Source organism: Podarcis liolepis (assembly GCF_965112155.1).
Source record: "Podarcis liolepis genome assembly, chromosome: 9".
NCBI classification, from domain to species: Eukaryota; Metazoa; Chordata; class Lepidosauria; order Squamata; family Lacertidae; genus Podarcis; species Podarcis liolepis.
In genome coordinates, this window is record NC_139564.1 from 22,019,689 (window position 1) to 22,037,198 (window position 17,510).

At 41.9% G+C, this 17,510-nt stretch overlaps 1 protein-coding gene across 1 annotated transcript in view; it reads left to right on the forward strand.

Moving 5' to 3' along the window:
- Positions 1-622: 622 nt before the first annotated feature.
- NFKB1 (nuclear factor kappa B subunit 1) overlaps positions 623-17,510 on the forward strand; it is a 70,032-nt gene continuing 53,144 nt past the window's right edge. The window contains exons 1-2 of the mRNA XM_083459205.1: positions 623-1,184; positions 16,693-16,745. Coding sequence (XP_083315331.1) covers positions 16,701-16,745 — 45 coding nt within the window. The 5' untranslated portion in view covers positions 623-1,184; positions 16,693-16,700. The remainder of the gene's footprint in view (positions 1,185-16,692; positions 16,746-17,510) is intronic.

The window sequence follows — 17,510 nt, forward strand, 5'->3', positions numbered from 1 at the left end:
GGGGTGCTGAAGAACCCCTAGGAGTTGGCTCCTATGGTGCAAGGAACCTAGGTCCGTCTCTGGTCATGACTGTTAAAGTGGACCGAGAGTGCTTTAATGTTTGCTGCAGATTTGGCCATATTTAAGCACTTGGGCCATGGGCGTAGCCAATGGGGGGCAGCTACCCCCTCAAGTCAATAAAATCAATAAAAATATATAACTATCTGAGGTTCCACCCCCCTAACAAAAGCCTGCCCCCACAACAAAATTCCTAACGTACATCTGACGTACATCATTTTCATATAATTTTCTTTCAGCGTGTAACATGCAGTGAATTTAAAAGCCCAATTCCAGCATCTGCCACCTGAAGTGGTCATCTTTGATCTGCCTAGTGATAAAACTGCCCCTTTCCCCAGCAGCTAGGATGCCTCTCTGAAAAGAGAACAAGCTACAGAAGCGATAATAATAATAATAATAATAATAATAATAATAATAATAATAATAATAATAATAATAATAATGGCAGCGGGCTGTGCAGTTGCACATCTCAGGAGCCTCCCTCCCTCGCTCCCTGCCCTCAACGCAGCCCTCCGGGTTGCTGCAAGCTCTCCGCTTCTTCCCGCGCGCGCGCGCGCACACACACACACACCCCTCCCTCGGGCGCCTGTTTCTTTTTCACCCGCGCTACTCTCACGACGTCGGTGGGAATTTCCAGCTAGGAAGTGAGAGGGAGGCGGAGGTGCGGGCGGGCGGGCGCAGGAAGGGAGGCAGCGAGAAAGGCGGGAGTCAACCCCGGGGGCGCGTGCAAAGTCTTGTCAGCGTGTGCGGGCGGGCGGGAGAGAGGAGAGGGGCGTGCGCGCTGCTGGAAGCCGACGAGAGAAAAAACACCACACCGCCAAAGGAGGGGAGGGGAAAAGCCTCGACAGTGACAGCAGCAGCAGCAGCGCAGGGCTTCCTTTTTCTCTGCTTTCCCCCTTCTCAGCCTCGCGGGCAGCGAAGTGACTACTTCTTCCTCCTCCTCGTCGACAACAACAACAAGGAACCGCCAGGCTCTTCCGACCCCGCCGCGCAGTGGCGACATGGCGCTCTGGTGAAGCGGGACTCCTCTTGCTCGCCTCGGGTCTCTCTCCCTCAGAACTGCCGGCTCCTCCTCGCCTTTCCCCTCGCAGTGTGAGGCGACGTCGGCGTCAGGAATCCCGCTCCAGGTGAGCCCCGAGGGGAGGGGCGGGGAGGCGGCAAGCGGCTGCTGCGTTCGCACGAGACGACACCGCCGCTCGCTCGCTGGCGCGCTCGCGCGCGCGCTCTCACTCTCCCCGTTGCCACGCGGGAATGTTTATGGATGCGGCAACCAGAGGGACGCAGGACGGGGAGGGGGGGGCTCCAGTATGGCTCCTTACAGGCGGTCGGAGCCCCGGGGCCAGATTTGAAAGGAGGAGTCTGCTGCTGGTTGGCAGAGGAGGTTTTCGAGGTGCTTGTGTGTGTACAGAACGGCCTCGGTCCAGCATATCTGAAGGAGCGTCTCCACCCCCCTTGTTCAGCCTGGACACTGAGGTCCAAGGCTGAGGGCCTTCTGGCAGTTCCCTCACTGTGAGAACCAGGCAGAGGGCCTTCTCGGTAGTGGCGCCTGCCTTGTGGATTGCCCTCCCACCAGATGTCAAAGACAAAAACAACTACCAGACTTTTAGAAGACATCTGAAGGCAGCCCTGTTTAGGGAAGCTTTTAATATTTGATGTATTACAGTATTTTAATATTTTTTTGGAAGCCGCCCAGAGTGGCTGGGGAAGCCCAGCCAGATGGGTGCGGTATAAATAATAAATTATTATTATTATTATTATTATTATTATTATTATTACAGATCAAGTGGCGCTAGTCTGTGGCAACTTGTGCCTCAGTAAACCCGCTTGTCCCTCAGGTGCCATAATAAGACTCTCTGTTTCCCTGCAGAGCGGCAGGGAGAGAGACGGCCTTTTTATTTTTATTCTGATTTCCCACAAGTCACCATGTGCAAGTGATTTAAGGGAGGAAGGAGGGGTGAGTTGATTTCAGTTTCCAGGTGTGGACATTTTCAGAGTTGGCCTGAAGCCCTTGGAGTTACGGGTTAGCTGGGGTGGACCTCTGGGGAATTACATTTGAAGAGGGGAGTTCTGCATTTTACTTTGTGCTGCTTGTACTCAACAGCTCTTTCTACTTCCTCATTCTTGGGCAAAGCGAACATAACACGCCGCTCCTCGTGCTCAGGAAAGCGGTGCTGGGACTCTGGGAGAGAGGTGCACATGGCAAGGCCTTCTCCCAACCCAGAGCTCGGAGTTGCCCCTTTTCTTTCTGGGCAAGGCTTTCCTGTGCCTTTGGCACTGGTGTCAAAGGCTGGTGTTCAACCGGGCAAGCCTCTTCCTCCCCCGCCCCTCATCACTTCCTCTTTGTCCCAAGAACAGTCTCACTTGCTAGCTACACAGCACAGCTGTTGCAGACGCAGGAGCTCTGCTGCTGGGTCGGGAGAGAGAGGTGACAGCAGCAAAGCCATCTCTTCTACCGTGGACCTTAGGGGAGGGAACAGAACTGTGGAACATCTTCCTTGCATTTATTAACTTCACAAAAAGGTGCACGCTGCCTGATTGTCTCAAACAAACAGACCTCAAAGCGGTTTGCCAAAAAGATAAAACAATAAGAAGAACCAGCAGCAATAATTTAAGACATTTGAAAAGTTGAAATAGCAAGAGGTTGAAATTCGCGCCAGCTTTCTAAGCAATTGGGCAGGCTAAACAAAAAATGTTTTTAAGCAGAATGTTTTGTGTGCAGAAGGTACCATGTTGAATTGCAAGTGTTCCCAGGTAGGGTTGGGAGAGACCCCTGTCTGAAATCATAGAGAGATGCTGCCAGTCAGTGTGGACAGCACTAAACTAGATGAGCCAATGGTCTGATTCATTAAAAGGCAGTTTCCGATGTTACCATTGGGGCAGAAAGGAAAAGAAAAGGTGATTTCATATTGAAAGGGGGGGGAGGCAATATACTCACCCCCTGCTGGAATTTGTACAATATTTGAGTGAGTCTCTTTCATGCTATTGAAAGTGTATTTTTGTGATGAAGCTAGTTTTCCCCACAGTTAAGTTTATAGTCACTCAGCAATACCAGGGCTCAGCCTTGAATTGAGGTATACTAAAATAAATAGATCTAAAGCATGTGCAGAGTGCATCCCTCCCTCCACTACTAGGTTATCTGTTTCACAGTAATCTGGGATCAGGGGGCAGGATTTTCCTGCTGAAAGTTGTGGTTTCCATATTTCCTTTTTTCAGTGTTATTTGTGCTCAGGTATTAGGAACCTAAGAGAGCCTGTGTGGTGTAGTGGTTTGTGTGTTGGCCTGGGAGACCACGGTTCAAGTCTCCACTTGGTCATGAAGTTCATTAGGTGACCTTGGGCCATTCACTTCCTCTTGGCCTGACCTAACAAGGTTGTTGGGATTGAATGAGGGGGAGAAGAACCATGTATCTCACCTTGAGCTCTTGCGAGAAAAAGGTAGGATAAACATGCAATAAATTAAAACAGCTATAGGAAGGAATACAGGAAGCCACCTTATATTGTGTCAACCTTAACACTGTTCATTCCTGCAAGAGTTTCAGGCCAGACATCCATTTGCCAATACGTATGTTAATGCCCCATAGCTTTCTGCTGAAATTCTCTTAATCGTATCACAGATATTTCAGGTGTGCGTTTTTGTCCCGATTTTGTTTTCCCACTTTTGTTGCGAGCAAGAGTGTGCCTCCAGATGGCAACAATGTAGTGACACTGGAGAAACATCTCAGAACAACTAATACAATGGAATAATGTGTGGTATAAACCCACCACTGACACACTATTATTGCATCAGTGACATATTGCAGAATGCGTCTGCTAACAATACCACTCTGGAGAAGCCACTGAGTTTGTTACCTTCCCCATTGCATCCTCTGCCATCCTCTATGTATGTTGCTTTTTCTTCACTCGGGAGTGTAATGTTTCTCAATGTTGATATGGTATCTCCCATATGTAAGGCTGAGTTCAGCTGCCCCTGTTTGCCCCCCACTTGCCATATCTGAATGTGGAACAGTGGGAGGGGAGAAGGCAGCAGTACCCACCAGGATATGAGTCTAGGATCTCTTTCAGTACCAAAGTTTTGCACTGAAATATGTTAATAAGATTTCTGCATGTGCAGGGTGCACCTTATTAGGTGGAATGAAGAAGGTATTTCTCTTCCGAGGCTATGATGGACTTGAGTCCCAGCAACTTTCACATTAAGAATTAATCACTAGTAGGTAGGAGTGCTTGCAATGTGTGTTCATAGAGCCAATGAAGCACCAATGGGCGATGTGTGTGTGGTTTTCTGTGAAATGTAAACACAGGGAGTTGTTTGAGATCCTTTTGTTTTCAGTACCTAGACTGTGTGTTGCTTGGTTGTTTTGGTTTAATTATTTCAGTTCCAATTTTAACTTGTGCTATTCATGCACAAATTGAAAACCAAGATGATGCAGGTTCAGGGGAAATAGATTTTCTATACACAGAGTATTATTAGATTTCTAGACATTTTGTTGCGACTCACCATGGGAATGCTTTTGTCACAGAAAAGAGCTGGACTTTGGGCTAGAGAAAGTGGGTTTTCTAAATGAGTCACTTATGAGCATGCAGGTTGAATTTCCTCAGAAATAAGCTGAATTTCCTCAGAATAAGGCCTTTTTCAAGGGGAGGGGATGTCAGGTTGTGACTCAGTAATTTTCTTAGGAAGAAAGGTGTAATACAGTGTAGCAGTTTGCCCCATGAAAATTTGTTGCTTCTAATAGCAGGTTTGTTTGTTTTTTCATTATACGCAGACCTTATCAATGTAGCGAATTCTTCACTTTTCTTCCTCTTCAGCTGCTCCCTGCAGAAATGGCAAGATTGAGTTCTAAAGGTGAATTTAGCTGCCTTTCAGTAAAATCATATAATCATAGAATGCATAGCTGTCAACTTTTCCCTTTTCTTGCAAGGAATCCTATTCGGAATAAGGGAGTTTCCCTTTAAAAAAGGGAAATGTTGACAGCTATGATAGAATGGTAGAATTGGAAAGGACCTTGAGGGTCATCTAGTCCAACCCCCTGCAATGCAGGGATCTCAACTAAAGCATCCATGTATTTTTCCTGAGTAAGGATGCTCAGTAAAAATAAACAACCCTAATTATTAGTGGCAGATTTTGTTAACTTTCACATGAAATGTTGTGCAATCGTAGAATTTCCCCATTTCTGTTTGTTCACTATTAGCAGGCAGTATAATTTCGGTTAATAAAAGCCCTCTGTTGATACTTCTTAGATCTCTTCTAGAAGTAAGAAGCAGACTGCAAGGTTCAGTCTAGGGATGGGTGAATCAGTCAGTTTCTGGTTTCTTTCAGTTTCTCATTTTTCCAATGAAAATTCAGTATTTTTGTGTGAATTTATGTTTGTAGTTTTTACCTAATATACACATTTTTTGCATACAATGTCCCATAATTTGTGTGTGTTATTTTGATTAATATATGCATTCATATGAACCCTAGTTTGTGCATTTTTGTACTCATTACTTGGTTTGAGAACAGCACTGCAAAACGTGGAGCTGCATGATTTTCAAAGGATGGTTGTGTTTCAGTTTGCATATTATTTTAGAAAGTGCAGATTAGATAGGGTCACCTTTAAATGCAAGGTGAATTGAATTTCATACCCATCCTGAGCTTCAGTCATCTACAAGCCAGATAAAAACCATAGAATAAAGTGTTTGCTAACCTTAGACACAGATTATTGCTTTGCAGTGATGTGGTTTTTCACAACACCTTTCTGCCCTTCCTAAAAAGAAACCCACAGCCTAATCCTAAAATGGATTTTCTTCTTTTTTTAAAGCTGAAGAGTAAAACAAACAGTGTGGAACTGTTACTGTTATGTGAAGTAAACTTGTGCCAAGATCTTAACCGCTTAACTCATTCTTCTACTTGGCATTTTGTATTTTGTTTTACAACCCTAGTTCGCAGGAGCATATGGGATGGAGCTGTTTATAAAGGCCTCTTCACTCATTGTAGCTTTCCACTCAGGAAATGGTACCTGGATACATTGCACTGCCATGATTTACCTTTACTGCATAAGCACAACACCAGCTGGAGCATCCTGCCTTAGTTATGTATGAACAGTGAAACAAACAAGGTGCATTCATGGTTTATTGACAGTATGAACACATTAGAACAGTGTTGCAAGGCTAAACCAAGGCCCAGCCTTCGTCTTGTTCTTATTTTTTTTAAAAGCAGCCAGTAAGGTGCTTCTCTAAGAGCTCACAAGCAAAGTATGAATGTGTGGCCTTCCTTAGTTGCTAGTCCTCAAGGCCTCGTCCTTAAATGTATTCTGCCTCCATACATTACTTATAATGGTTAATAGCCATTGATAGGCCTATCCTCTACGAATCTGTGTCATGCATTTTTAACATGAAGGGTGCATTGTACATACTAGGTGGTTTGTGGGGAAATAATGGGGCAACACAGATGCCTTCATGCCCTGTTTGCAGGTTTCCTTGGAACACCTAGCTGGCCACTGCTGGTACTGGTATCTAGGTAGAAAATTCTCCATATACCAAATGCCCTTACGTGCTTGTCAGCACTGTGGCTTCTGCAAGGTTGTATACATATCCAGTTAATATCCAGCCCCTGCAGTCAACATATCCAAGGATATTTTGCCTCTTCGTTATGCAGTAACCCACCGAGTATGTTATGCATACACCACGTTGTATCTGAACTTTTGTGTGTGCACATGTGCATTTTTTCTAGTCTAACACTATGGTAGTAGATTTGACAAACATTTGATAAATTATCCATTTTAAGTGTAGGAGTTTAAGAAGCTACAAATTGCCTCATGTGCAAAATACGATACATGTAATAGCTACTAATGGTTAGAAATAAGGCCAGCCTGCCCATGAGGTAGAGTGAAGCAGTCAACCTTGGGCATCGGAATTCTTTGAGGGTTGTGTGGCTGCAGTGGCTGCAGCTGTTTTCAGCAAGATCTCATGGAACTCACAAAATATATTGCGAGATCTTGCCAAAAGCTGCCACCACGTGACCCTGGTAAGCAAGGCTTGGGCAGGAGGGACAGCACTTTCCAGTTTTGCCTCAGGCAATGAAACAGGACAGGCCTCCCCCGTTATACATAGAGCTTTTGCCACTGTAAGCTATAGGCTTTGCAATACTCTTTTCTCTATCCTCCTTTCACAAGGGTTGCAAATCCCCTTCTATTTCAACTTGTGTCCAGTTGATTTTCTGGCACACTTAGTGGTTATTTTTACTAGCTTTTAAATTTTATTGCTATTCTGTTTGCTTCCTGTATGTTTAATTTACCTTATAACCCTCTTTGGTCAGTTTGAGAAGCCTTGCTTGTTGAACATTCAGCCTGATTCCTTTACACAAAGTTTCCTGGGAGGTTCTATGAAGCCAGCAGTTTATTGAGCATTCATTTGGATCTTCTTGCAGGGAGGTTATATGAAGACATGCCGAGGAATTGCTATCCAACACTTCCAGCACATTTCCCCTTCACTTTCCTTGCTGCAAACAGTATTGATTTTTCTTTAAGCAGATTTGTTGTGCAAGAGCCCAAATCCATATTAATTGTGGAAACTGAATTTGCTGTCATGCATTCAATCCCATCTGTAAAAATACCAAGAAGTGCCCTGAGCACAGCATCTGTTGGAGGTATTTCTTTGCAGAAGGATGGGATGAGCTTCATTGGATAGGCTACAGAATGTAGGTATTATATTCAGCTCCAAAACATACCTTTGCACTTCCTGTACTATATTAACAACATCCAGAGAAATAACAGGAGAGAAGCTCAAAAGTGCTTAATGCAACATGGGACTATAGACTTGTCCACATTTGAGCATTTTTAAGCTGTTAATTCACCGTTTCTCTGTTCGAATTAGACTGGAGTAGTCCACAGCCACACATACTTGAATTTGTATATGAAGAGCAAGCTTGGGTTTTCCCATTCATTACAGGCATTTTCTTTTGTGTTTGTTCCTGCCTTCTAATTTGTTGCTTCTGTTATGCCAGTTAAGTACCAGCAGGGATGCATGCAGATAGCTGTGTGCTCTTCAGCAGTGTGGAAAATAATAATACTGGTTTGACCTTGTAGTGATTATTGAGGCAAGGATCAGTTTCACACATAATGCTAAACTATGGTTCATTTTGTTGAAATGTGGCTCCACCTCAGCAGACAAACTATGGCTTATTTCTGGGCAACAAACCACAATATGAAACCATGGTTTCTTCTTGGCTTATGACCCATGGGTTGTTTTAACTGTGGTATGGTGTTATATCTGAAACCAACAGCCTTGCTTAACCACAGTTTGCTTTGCTGCCTGCCCCCGCAGATGGTCACCAAGCTACAGAGACATGGGGTAAGAGCAGCTTAAAACAAGCCAAGATTTGGAGAAACAAAAAGTGGCTTGTCAGTTCAATGGTGAAACAGCTCATGTTTTGCTGAACAAATAATCATGGTTGCATTCACAAATAATGTGAAATCACATTTGAAATGTGATATCACAAATGCTTATTATTTGGTTGTATTTGAAGAGGCATTAGCACATTTATCCCTGCCATAACTTGTTTTGTTTTATTGACTCATAGATAAGTAACTGCCAGAAAAAAGTATTGAGCCGAAGAACTAGTTATTGTCCCTTGAAAGCATTTTACCCCCTCCGTAGATAATCTTTTGTGGTATGCTTGGCACAATTATGTCCATTTCCCTTTAACCCAGCAAGAGCAATTCTGGGCAGAATTTGTTTAGCTTTAAGTGATTGGATAATCACTTCTTCTATACAGGCTGAGGTTTCTTTCATGGAACTGGGAATAATTCGTTTTTCTTTTTGCACGGATTTTAATGTTTTGGCATTCTTTGGCTTAGGGAAGCCCGAGCAACTCTAAAACCACGTGATTCCCTCGGGAAGTTTTGCAAAACATGAAGTGAATGGTTTTGATTGAGAACTGGGTGCATAAAGTCTTCCCTTCCCTATGTTCTACATGATTTTAGACTGCATTATTTTAATAAGAACATAGGGAGCTGCCTTGCTACTAAATCAGACCACTCAGTATTGTTGACACCGATTGACAGCAGCTCCCAGGGATTTCCGGCTTGAAGGAGTCTCTTCCAAACTTACCTGGAGATACCAGAGTTTGTACTGACACCTTTTTCCATGCAAAGTATGTACTGTACCTCTGAGCTATGGCTTTCCCCCAATATTGTATGGGGATTCATTTTTTAAATGGGAGACTGCCTTCCCAATCTTACAACAGGTAAATTCTCAGGTGAACAAACTCAAGTTTCTCTTTCTATTATCAAAATAAAAAAATTCCTTCCAGTAGCACCTTAAAGACCAACTAAGTTAGTTCTTGGTATGAGCTTTCGTGTGCATGCACACTTCTTCAGATACAGATTCTGTGTATCTGAAGAAGTGTGCATGCACACGAAAGCTCATACCAAGAACTAACTTAGTTGGTCTTTAAGGTGCTACTGGAAGGATTTTTTTTATTTTGACTATGGCAGACCAACACGGCTACCTATCTTTCTATTATGTCCTCTTTGCATATATGCCTCATTTGCAAACAAAACTTCTTAAATGCAATTCCCAATTGCTGTGAGTGTTACACACCTTAGGGTTGTTTCTGTTTTAAGGGAGTGTTGAAATACTTATATTAAAGATAATCTAAACATCTTTCAGCTTTCAATTAGTGTTACACTTTATGACTTCCTTGATATACATTCTAATCTTTAAAGTTGCACAAAAAAGATACACTGAATCTCTCTCTCTTTTTTTTTACTTGCTGTTCATGAGATATTAAGAAGTTGTTTCACCCAGTGTCTGCAACACTGTTTAAACTATGGTAGGTTATGCTTATATCAGCATTTTATCACACAACATGTATTACAGGCAATTAATATAATTTAGGAAGGATAGTTTCATAGTGATACCTACTCCCATTTCCTTTTCTTGCTCCATTAGATGGTGATATAACCATTATTTACACTCAGAAATTACTATATTAAGCAATTCCTGATTTCTTAATGGTCTTTCCAATTGCTTTTTGTACCTAATGTTTCAGTGCCAATATGTGTGCAGAAAAGCCACCTAGCAAATGCTGCATTCCTGAAAGCACATTCTCCTAACAACTGTATATTGTTTTTGTTTTCTGCATGCAAACTGAATTACTGGATTTTCCCCACAGTTTTGTGACTGTGCTGTATGTAAATTTAGACTGTGGTATTGGATGAAAAAGTCACCATCCTAATAGTGGGTAGTTCTAACCACTAAAAGACTTTAAAGCTGTGCTAGTCATTCAATGCCTTGTGTAATTTTAGGAGCTGGGAAGTGCAGGTGGCTGGATTTCAGCGTGCAGGATTTCCCCAGAACAAGTCTCTGGTGCTCTGCCTAATTCTCTTCCCAAATGACTAACAGAGCAGGAGGAGAATAAATTATGTAAATAAGCAAATATTTGCACAAAATGCTTTTATTTGCATCATCTGCATGGGTTTTTAAAATGAATACTATATGGGAAGTTTGCCCTTCCTATAACTGGCACTGTCTGATACACAGGCTGAGACAATTCTTGCAATGCTCCAGAACAGGCTTCCTCAACCTCGGCCCTCCAGATGTTTTTTGGCCTACAACTCCCATGATTCCTAGCTAGCAGGACCAGTGGTCAGGAATGATGGGAATTGTAGTCTCAAAACATCTGGAGGGCCGAGGTTGAGGAAGCCTGCTCCAGAATTTGCTTTTCCCCGAACAGAATTAGAGTTACCTCCATTCATAAGTTTTATTTCATTCCTCTCTCATTCTCTAACCCAGGCATTCAGGCGTAAAATTCCCCTCCGGGTTAGGGTTGCTATATTTCAAAAAGTAACAATACAGACACATAAGATGTGGATTAAGCTATTTTTAAGGGAAATTGGCAAAAACGACATTGCCAGCATGGGTTGTCATACGTCCGGATTTTCCCGGACATTCTGCCAATTTCCTCCCAGAAATTGTTTCTGACTGCAGTATTCCAGGTATGTCTGGAAAATTCCTGATGTATGGCAAACCTACTCCAGGTGCACTTTTCATTGTAGGATTTACACAGATGTAGACCTATAGTGCAATTCTCATGAAGCATTTCTTTTAAATCATGTCCCCAGTTTCAGCCATTTACAGTTTTCTTTCTTTACAGAACAAACACCCAAATATCGCAAGAAAGCCAATTGAATTTTATATGTGGGGTGCTGTTTTGTCCCAGCTAGTGAAATGTGCCAGAGTGTTTCTTTTTTCAAAACAACAACAACACAAAACTTAGCAATTGACAGAGGTTTAAGTGCCCAGACAGAGTTCATACTAAGATAAACCATAGGTTAGTGCAGGCATAGGCAAACTCAGCCCTCCAGATGTTTTGAGACTACAATTCCCATCATCCCTGACCACTGGTCCTGTTAGCTAGGGATGATGGGAGCTGTAGTCCCAAAACATCTGGAGGGCTGAGTTTGCCTATGCCTGGGTTAGTGTGACTGTGCTGGATCCTGATGAAAAGCAAAGTTGGTGCAAGTCTTTGCTGGACTCAGCACTTTGTTGCAGGTGAACCAAGCTATTTTATAGCTTGGGGTGAAAAATATGCACAAACGCTTATACAGGGGGTTTTTACAGATCTTGTCCTGATCCGTTGGCCCAAAGGAGGGCTTGGAATAGTTGGGTGCAGATATACCAAAGGATGCCAAACATGCCAAAGCGATCATTTGCAGTGCTTTATTAAAGAAGGTGTAGACTTACAGCAAATCAGCCTGCCAATTCTCCTAACCTTTGCAGATGCAGGACGGACTCTGCAGCAAGGAGATGGCTTGCCCATGCCCAAGCAAATGTTTATGCATTCTTTATACAGCAAAGCAGCACATGTCATTTATCTGACTAGATGAGGGCATAGATGACAAATACCCAAACCTTACAGACAGTTCCCCTTTCTGGGCTCAGAACCCAGCACCCCAAGCCCCACAGATAAGGGTAACATCAAAGCAAGTGAGTATAAGCGTATATGAACTTATTGTTGAATGGTTTCTTTACATGTAAAGGTTCATCATTGTTCCACCCGATGTATGTGTCTTTAAGGGGCCAGAGCAAGGGCCAGAGCAAACTAACGAGACCCAGCTTTACAGCTGTGAAACATAGCAGGTGCTGCTGAGTTGTACTGATTAAACTGTGTCAGCAATTGGGTAGAGTATATAAGGAGCAGCACCTAGCTCTCCCATTACCCTGGGGGATGGGTTGGTGGTTGGGTCTGGTTTGTTGATGTATTTAGTGTAAATGGAGTTTTTGTTTTTCTTATTAAAACCTTCTTTAAGTACTTTTTGAGTCCCTTTTTAATGCATGGTCTCCCCAGCAAGCTCTCTGCAATGTTACTATACTGCAAAAAGCCAACACTTATTACTACAACCACTACCAGTTAATTGTGGGGTTATCTTGACTAGCAAGATGGCATTAGCAAAGTTTCCAGAGCAGTTCCTTTGGTTCAGCACAGGTCTGTAATAAATAAAAAGATTGCTCAACAAGAAATAAAACCAGTGTTACTTGTTTTTAGCATTAATATATAATGTTGAATCTCAGGGGTGAACCACCCATCTTTGTTTCAAATCTAGCCCTCTCTGGGCTAGAGGTTACAGTGAATGTCACATTGGGAATGAATAATACACATAACGCTTAGTGAACATTTGTGCACTTTTGTAATCTGTTAGGCTTTCTGAGCTTTGTCTCATATTTTTATTTGCTGTAATTGAACAAGAAAAGGGGCTAGGTCTAATATGCCAAATCTTGTTTTATAGCTCCAATATGGTCACGATAAAAGTCTGAGCGTGATAGACTATCTTTTGCTAGACTTCCGTTGTTTATCAACTCCTTTAATGACCTAGGAACTGAATGTTTGTAAAGGAGCCAAATTAGTAGACTTCAGATTGCTTTATTCTTGAGGTTTATGGGGCTGTATGTGAATTAGCATTGGGAAATGTCTTAGAATAGCCTTGGATCATTGGAGATCATATCCACTCGATAGGGGACCTCAGTATTGCACAGAAACTTGCAGGCCAGAACTTTAGGAGACTGCCTAAAGGTAATCAGCTATATTCAATGTCTTGCTATTCAGGGCTGGAGGAATGAAGAGCACTCGGGATTTCAGTATACTAGCAAAGTTCTGAGAGAATAATAGAATAAGGGGTGGGGTGGGGGACAAAAGTTAGGACCGTGCAGCCACTAGCCTCTCATAGATTATCCATAAAGTCTAGGCCACAGCTGTTCCACAGAGGGCAAGAGGTTTGCATGACGATACCTATAAGCACTGGATAATAAAGAGGCACGGTACTTCATTCTACATTTGACTTCTTCTGCTTCAGTCAGTTTCTAGAATAGTGTTGCACCAAAACTTTCTCCTGCTTCCCCCGCCCCCCCCCATGAGAAATGGAGAAAATAAAATATTTATCAAAAGCAAGAGAAAAATACAACTAAAATAATAATGGGTCAGGTGTAGGGTCATAGATGCGCTCACCTTACTTTTGAGGTGGCCATGGGGGTTTCTGTGAGTGTCCCATTTTTCATTCAGCATATCATTTTGCCAGTGATCTGCTGTCTGCAGTCTTCCTGGGTGCTAGCACTTCAAATTTAAAAAATCCAGGGCAAGGCATCATTTGGTAACCCCCCCCCCCTTGGGCTTTTTCAGCCAGGAAGCATGAGCAGCCAGGAAATCTACATTAATCCATGCAAGGATAACTCAAAACCCTTCACTGACCAAAATTCTAAATAAATTCTCAATTGCCTTGAGAATTTGGGGAGAACCATGGAAGCTTCTTTCATAGATTAATGGTTTTCCCACAAGTAGCTGGAGGGTGGATTGCATCGCAGTCCGAGTTTAGCACTTCTGAAATGATGAAAACTTGAATCTGAAATGTAAAGAAATACATACTCAACAACCTTTTGATAGGTTTGCTTGCTTGCACTGTGAAATATCCTTATTTGAAAATATAAGGTTATTTTAGTCATTTAATCTGGTGCTGTGAATCATCGACAAATGCATGCAACTGCAGCTTGCATGCCTTTGTTCTTAGCTGGGGGGGATTTTCTTTGCATGTGATAACACTGTGGGAGTCCTATTGCTTTCCTCCTGGATATGAAGGAAGTTTGCATATGCCCTGTGGAATATTAAAATTCCCCCTCAGCATTAGCCACCTAAACTGATTGTGGTAGCCTTAGGTTTGGAAAGCAATTGGTGGTTTGGTTGAGGTAGTGGCCTCTGTTTTATCTTAACTATTGATTCAGGCATCACACAGGTGTTTGTAATGTAATTGGGTTATTTCACACACACACACACACACACACACACACACACACACACACACACACCCCTCTACCTGGCAGGGCTCTAAAAACATGCCAACCTCAGAGTTTTATTGAGTGCCAGAGGAGGAGGAAGTTTGATCACTGTCTGCACTTAAGAGTACTGCTCACTGTTAATTCACTGTGCCCTGAGTACAGCCCAGAGATGAAATAAAAGTGAGTGGGTTTGCACAGTTAGTGATATGCTGGATTGTGGTCTGGGTTTATTTGATAGACAAAGGTTGTGATACAGTTCAGCGAGGTTTAATCAGTCTTATCAGCTCTGGTGGATTGGTGACAGGAAATACGAATCTGTGGGGGCACATTTATTTGTTTTTTAATGCTGTGTTGATTCTAAATAATTGAAAATAAAATATTTTAAAAGAACCCTTCCCTTCTAACAAGAAGTGGTAACTTTTGGGTAATATAAGTTCACCTTAAACTTTTACTGATGTTTGAGGTCAACCACACACTATACTTTTAAAGCACATTTAAAGTGCATGGGTTCCCCAGAATGTCTGACATTGTAATTTGCTAAGGTTGCTGGGAATTGTAGCTCTGTGAGGGGTAAACTACACTTCCTTTAAAAGCATGGTGTAGATGTGACCTTTTGCATCATTCTGTTTTGCATCAACCAATATAAATAAAACGATGCACAGGTCAGATATGTATGGTGCAAAGTTCAGTTATGTATTTCAGATCACATTTACCATAGCAAGCAAAAGTCTGTTTCTAAGTAGCTGTCATTGGAAAATCCAGTAACAGCCAAACCTTCCTTTTTCTGAGTCACATTTGATACATTCAAAATATAGTTTCGTCATATCATACATGCTTAATAGAAGCTAAAAGGGCTGTGAGTTCTTCCAGAAAAAAATGAATAATGTTGTTCATCATCATCATCATCATCAAAAATGAGGTTCCAGTACTGATATATTGATAAAAGCACCATGGGTTCCAGCAGAAAATGCCTGACATGGCCATAAAATAAAGTACCAGTGAGTACTATCACACACAAAAGAAAGCCCTGAGTAAAGGGAGAGCGGGGGGGGGGGGAGAAAGAGAGCTTATTGGTAAATCTGTTTTGCAAAGGAGCTGTCAACCTTGCATGACAGGTTTCTCTAGACAATTGACAATATAGTTAAGAGGAGGGTCCCCTTAGCTCATAAGTCATACGGGAAAGACGAAGAAAATTTAGCGATGCTTTTGTTATACCTCCGCTAACTAGCTTGCATCGTGCATTCCTGGTCAGCTGATATTGTGCTAAAAAGGGACTGTTGCTGATATCTAGCAATTAAAGGATTTTGCTAGGGATGTATGAAACCTCTACCTCTCCAGTATTCCAACTACAGTAATAAAAGTTTGGGCAGGGGAGGGGGAGGGCGGGAATAGGAGGAAGAATAAAGCTTCAAAATACATATGGTGGTTGATTATTTGTTTATTTAAAAGCATTTCTAAACCCCTGTACAAAAACAGAAACTTAAAACTAGTAAAAGAACAGTTTAAAAAAAGCACCCTCAGAAACCTAGTCATAACAGGGTCCACTTTTATGGGATGGGGGGGAAACATGCAAAACGATTTGTCTTTACAACATGTCTGAACCAACTGGTGAATGATGCTTCACATATGCCTACTAAGTTACTGGTCAAAATAAAAAAATTCCTTCCAGTAGCACCTTAAAGACCAACTAAGGTGCTACTGGAAGGAATTTTTTTATTTTGACTATGGCAGACCAACACGGCTACCTATCTGTAAGTTACTGGTATTGGTGATCATACAAAGACAAAGCTCAGCTTACTCTCATGTTGCCTTTTCTGAAGACAAGCAAAAGTATAGCAGCCCACTGTTTTTGTTTTTTTTAAAGTTGATCATACAATATCTTCAGACCTTTTTTTAAGCAAAAAAACCCCATTATATAAATAAATGTATTTTATTTATATAAATCAATGGACATTATATAAATAAAATTATAAAAGTTGAGCAGCATGAGTTATGCAGGCATTATGTGAATGACACCCCAGTTTCCAGCTTGCCAGATTGTTTGTGTGAATCACTTCTGAGCTGGTTTATTTAGAAACATTTCCAAAAAAAAATTCAATCAACTTCGTCCCTGATTATTATAACAATAAAGGACTGAACTTGATCTAGAAATTTCATCCTTTCTAAAACTTTAAAAATAGTGCAGTATAAAATAGCATCTGAAACATTTTGTATCTCACATAGTCAGATTATTTTCCTTAGACATTTCGTTTTGACTTTATTGGATGACTTTATGGACTCAGTAGCTATTGTAACTGTGCATTGACTTGCAATATATGGTTAATTGTTTCAGTTCTCGGAATGGCAGATGACAATGCGTATCTCTTGGGAGTTACGGACCCTCAGGTGAGCATTTTCTGTACCCTATGATTGTAACATGCTGCTGAAATGTGTGTAAAGCATTATGCGAAGTTGTGCTTCCTACTTTGAAAACTAAGGGGTGTTTGAGCCTATAAAACAAATGGGGGGGGACCCCATCTCATATTGAGGAATTCATCTCTGTCAGTTTCTGAATTCAATTCAAAGTGTTGATTCTGATCTTTTAAGAGCCCTTCACAGTGCGCTACCATTGTTTCAAAGATTGCCACTTCACACAGGTACTGACCTAAACCTTGAGATCATAATCTCTGCACCCGCTACTTTGTAAGGTGAGGAATAGTAGCTACAAGAAAAAAGGCGTCTCCGGTAATATTATGGTTACCACCCCGAGACAGGCTCTCCTGGTGCTTCCTGTAATTTCTTTTTTGGCACCTTAGTTTATTTTCTCAGGCATTTTAAACTGTTGTGGATTTAAGATTGTTTTGCTCTTTATGTGTTTTTATTCCTCTGCTCTGCTTTAAAGTAGTCTGGTTCTGCGGTTTTATTTCTCTTCTCTCTGTTTTGAATTGACCGTTTTGAATGTATTATTAGGCTCTTGGTTGTTGTCGTCATGTGTTAAGTTGCCAACTGTTGTTGCAGCATATAAAGATTGCAAATAAATAAATATAGATTTGATTCAGCTGGAAGTCATCAACCTTGAGTGAATTCATGGTGGAACTGCAAAATGGTATTAGTGGTTGCTATTCAGCTGCTCTTCATTCTCTCTGTTGATTGAATATGTTATTTCAGGGC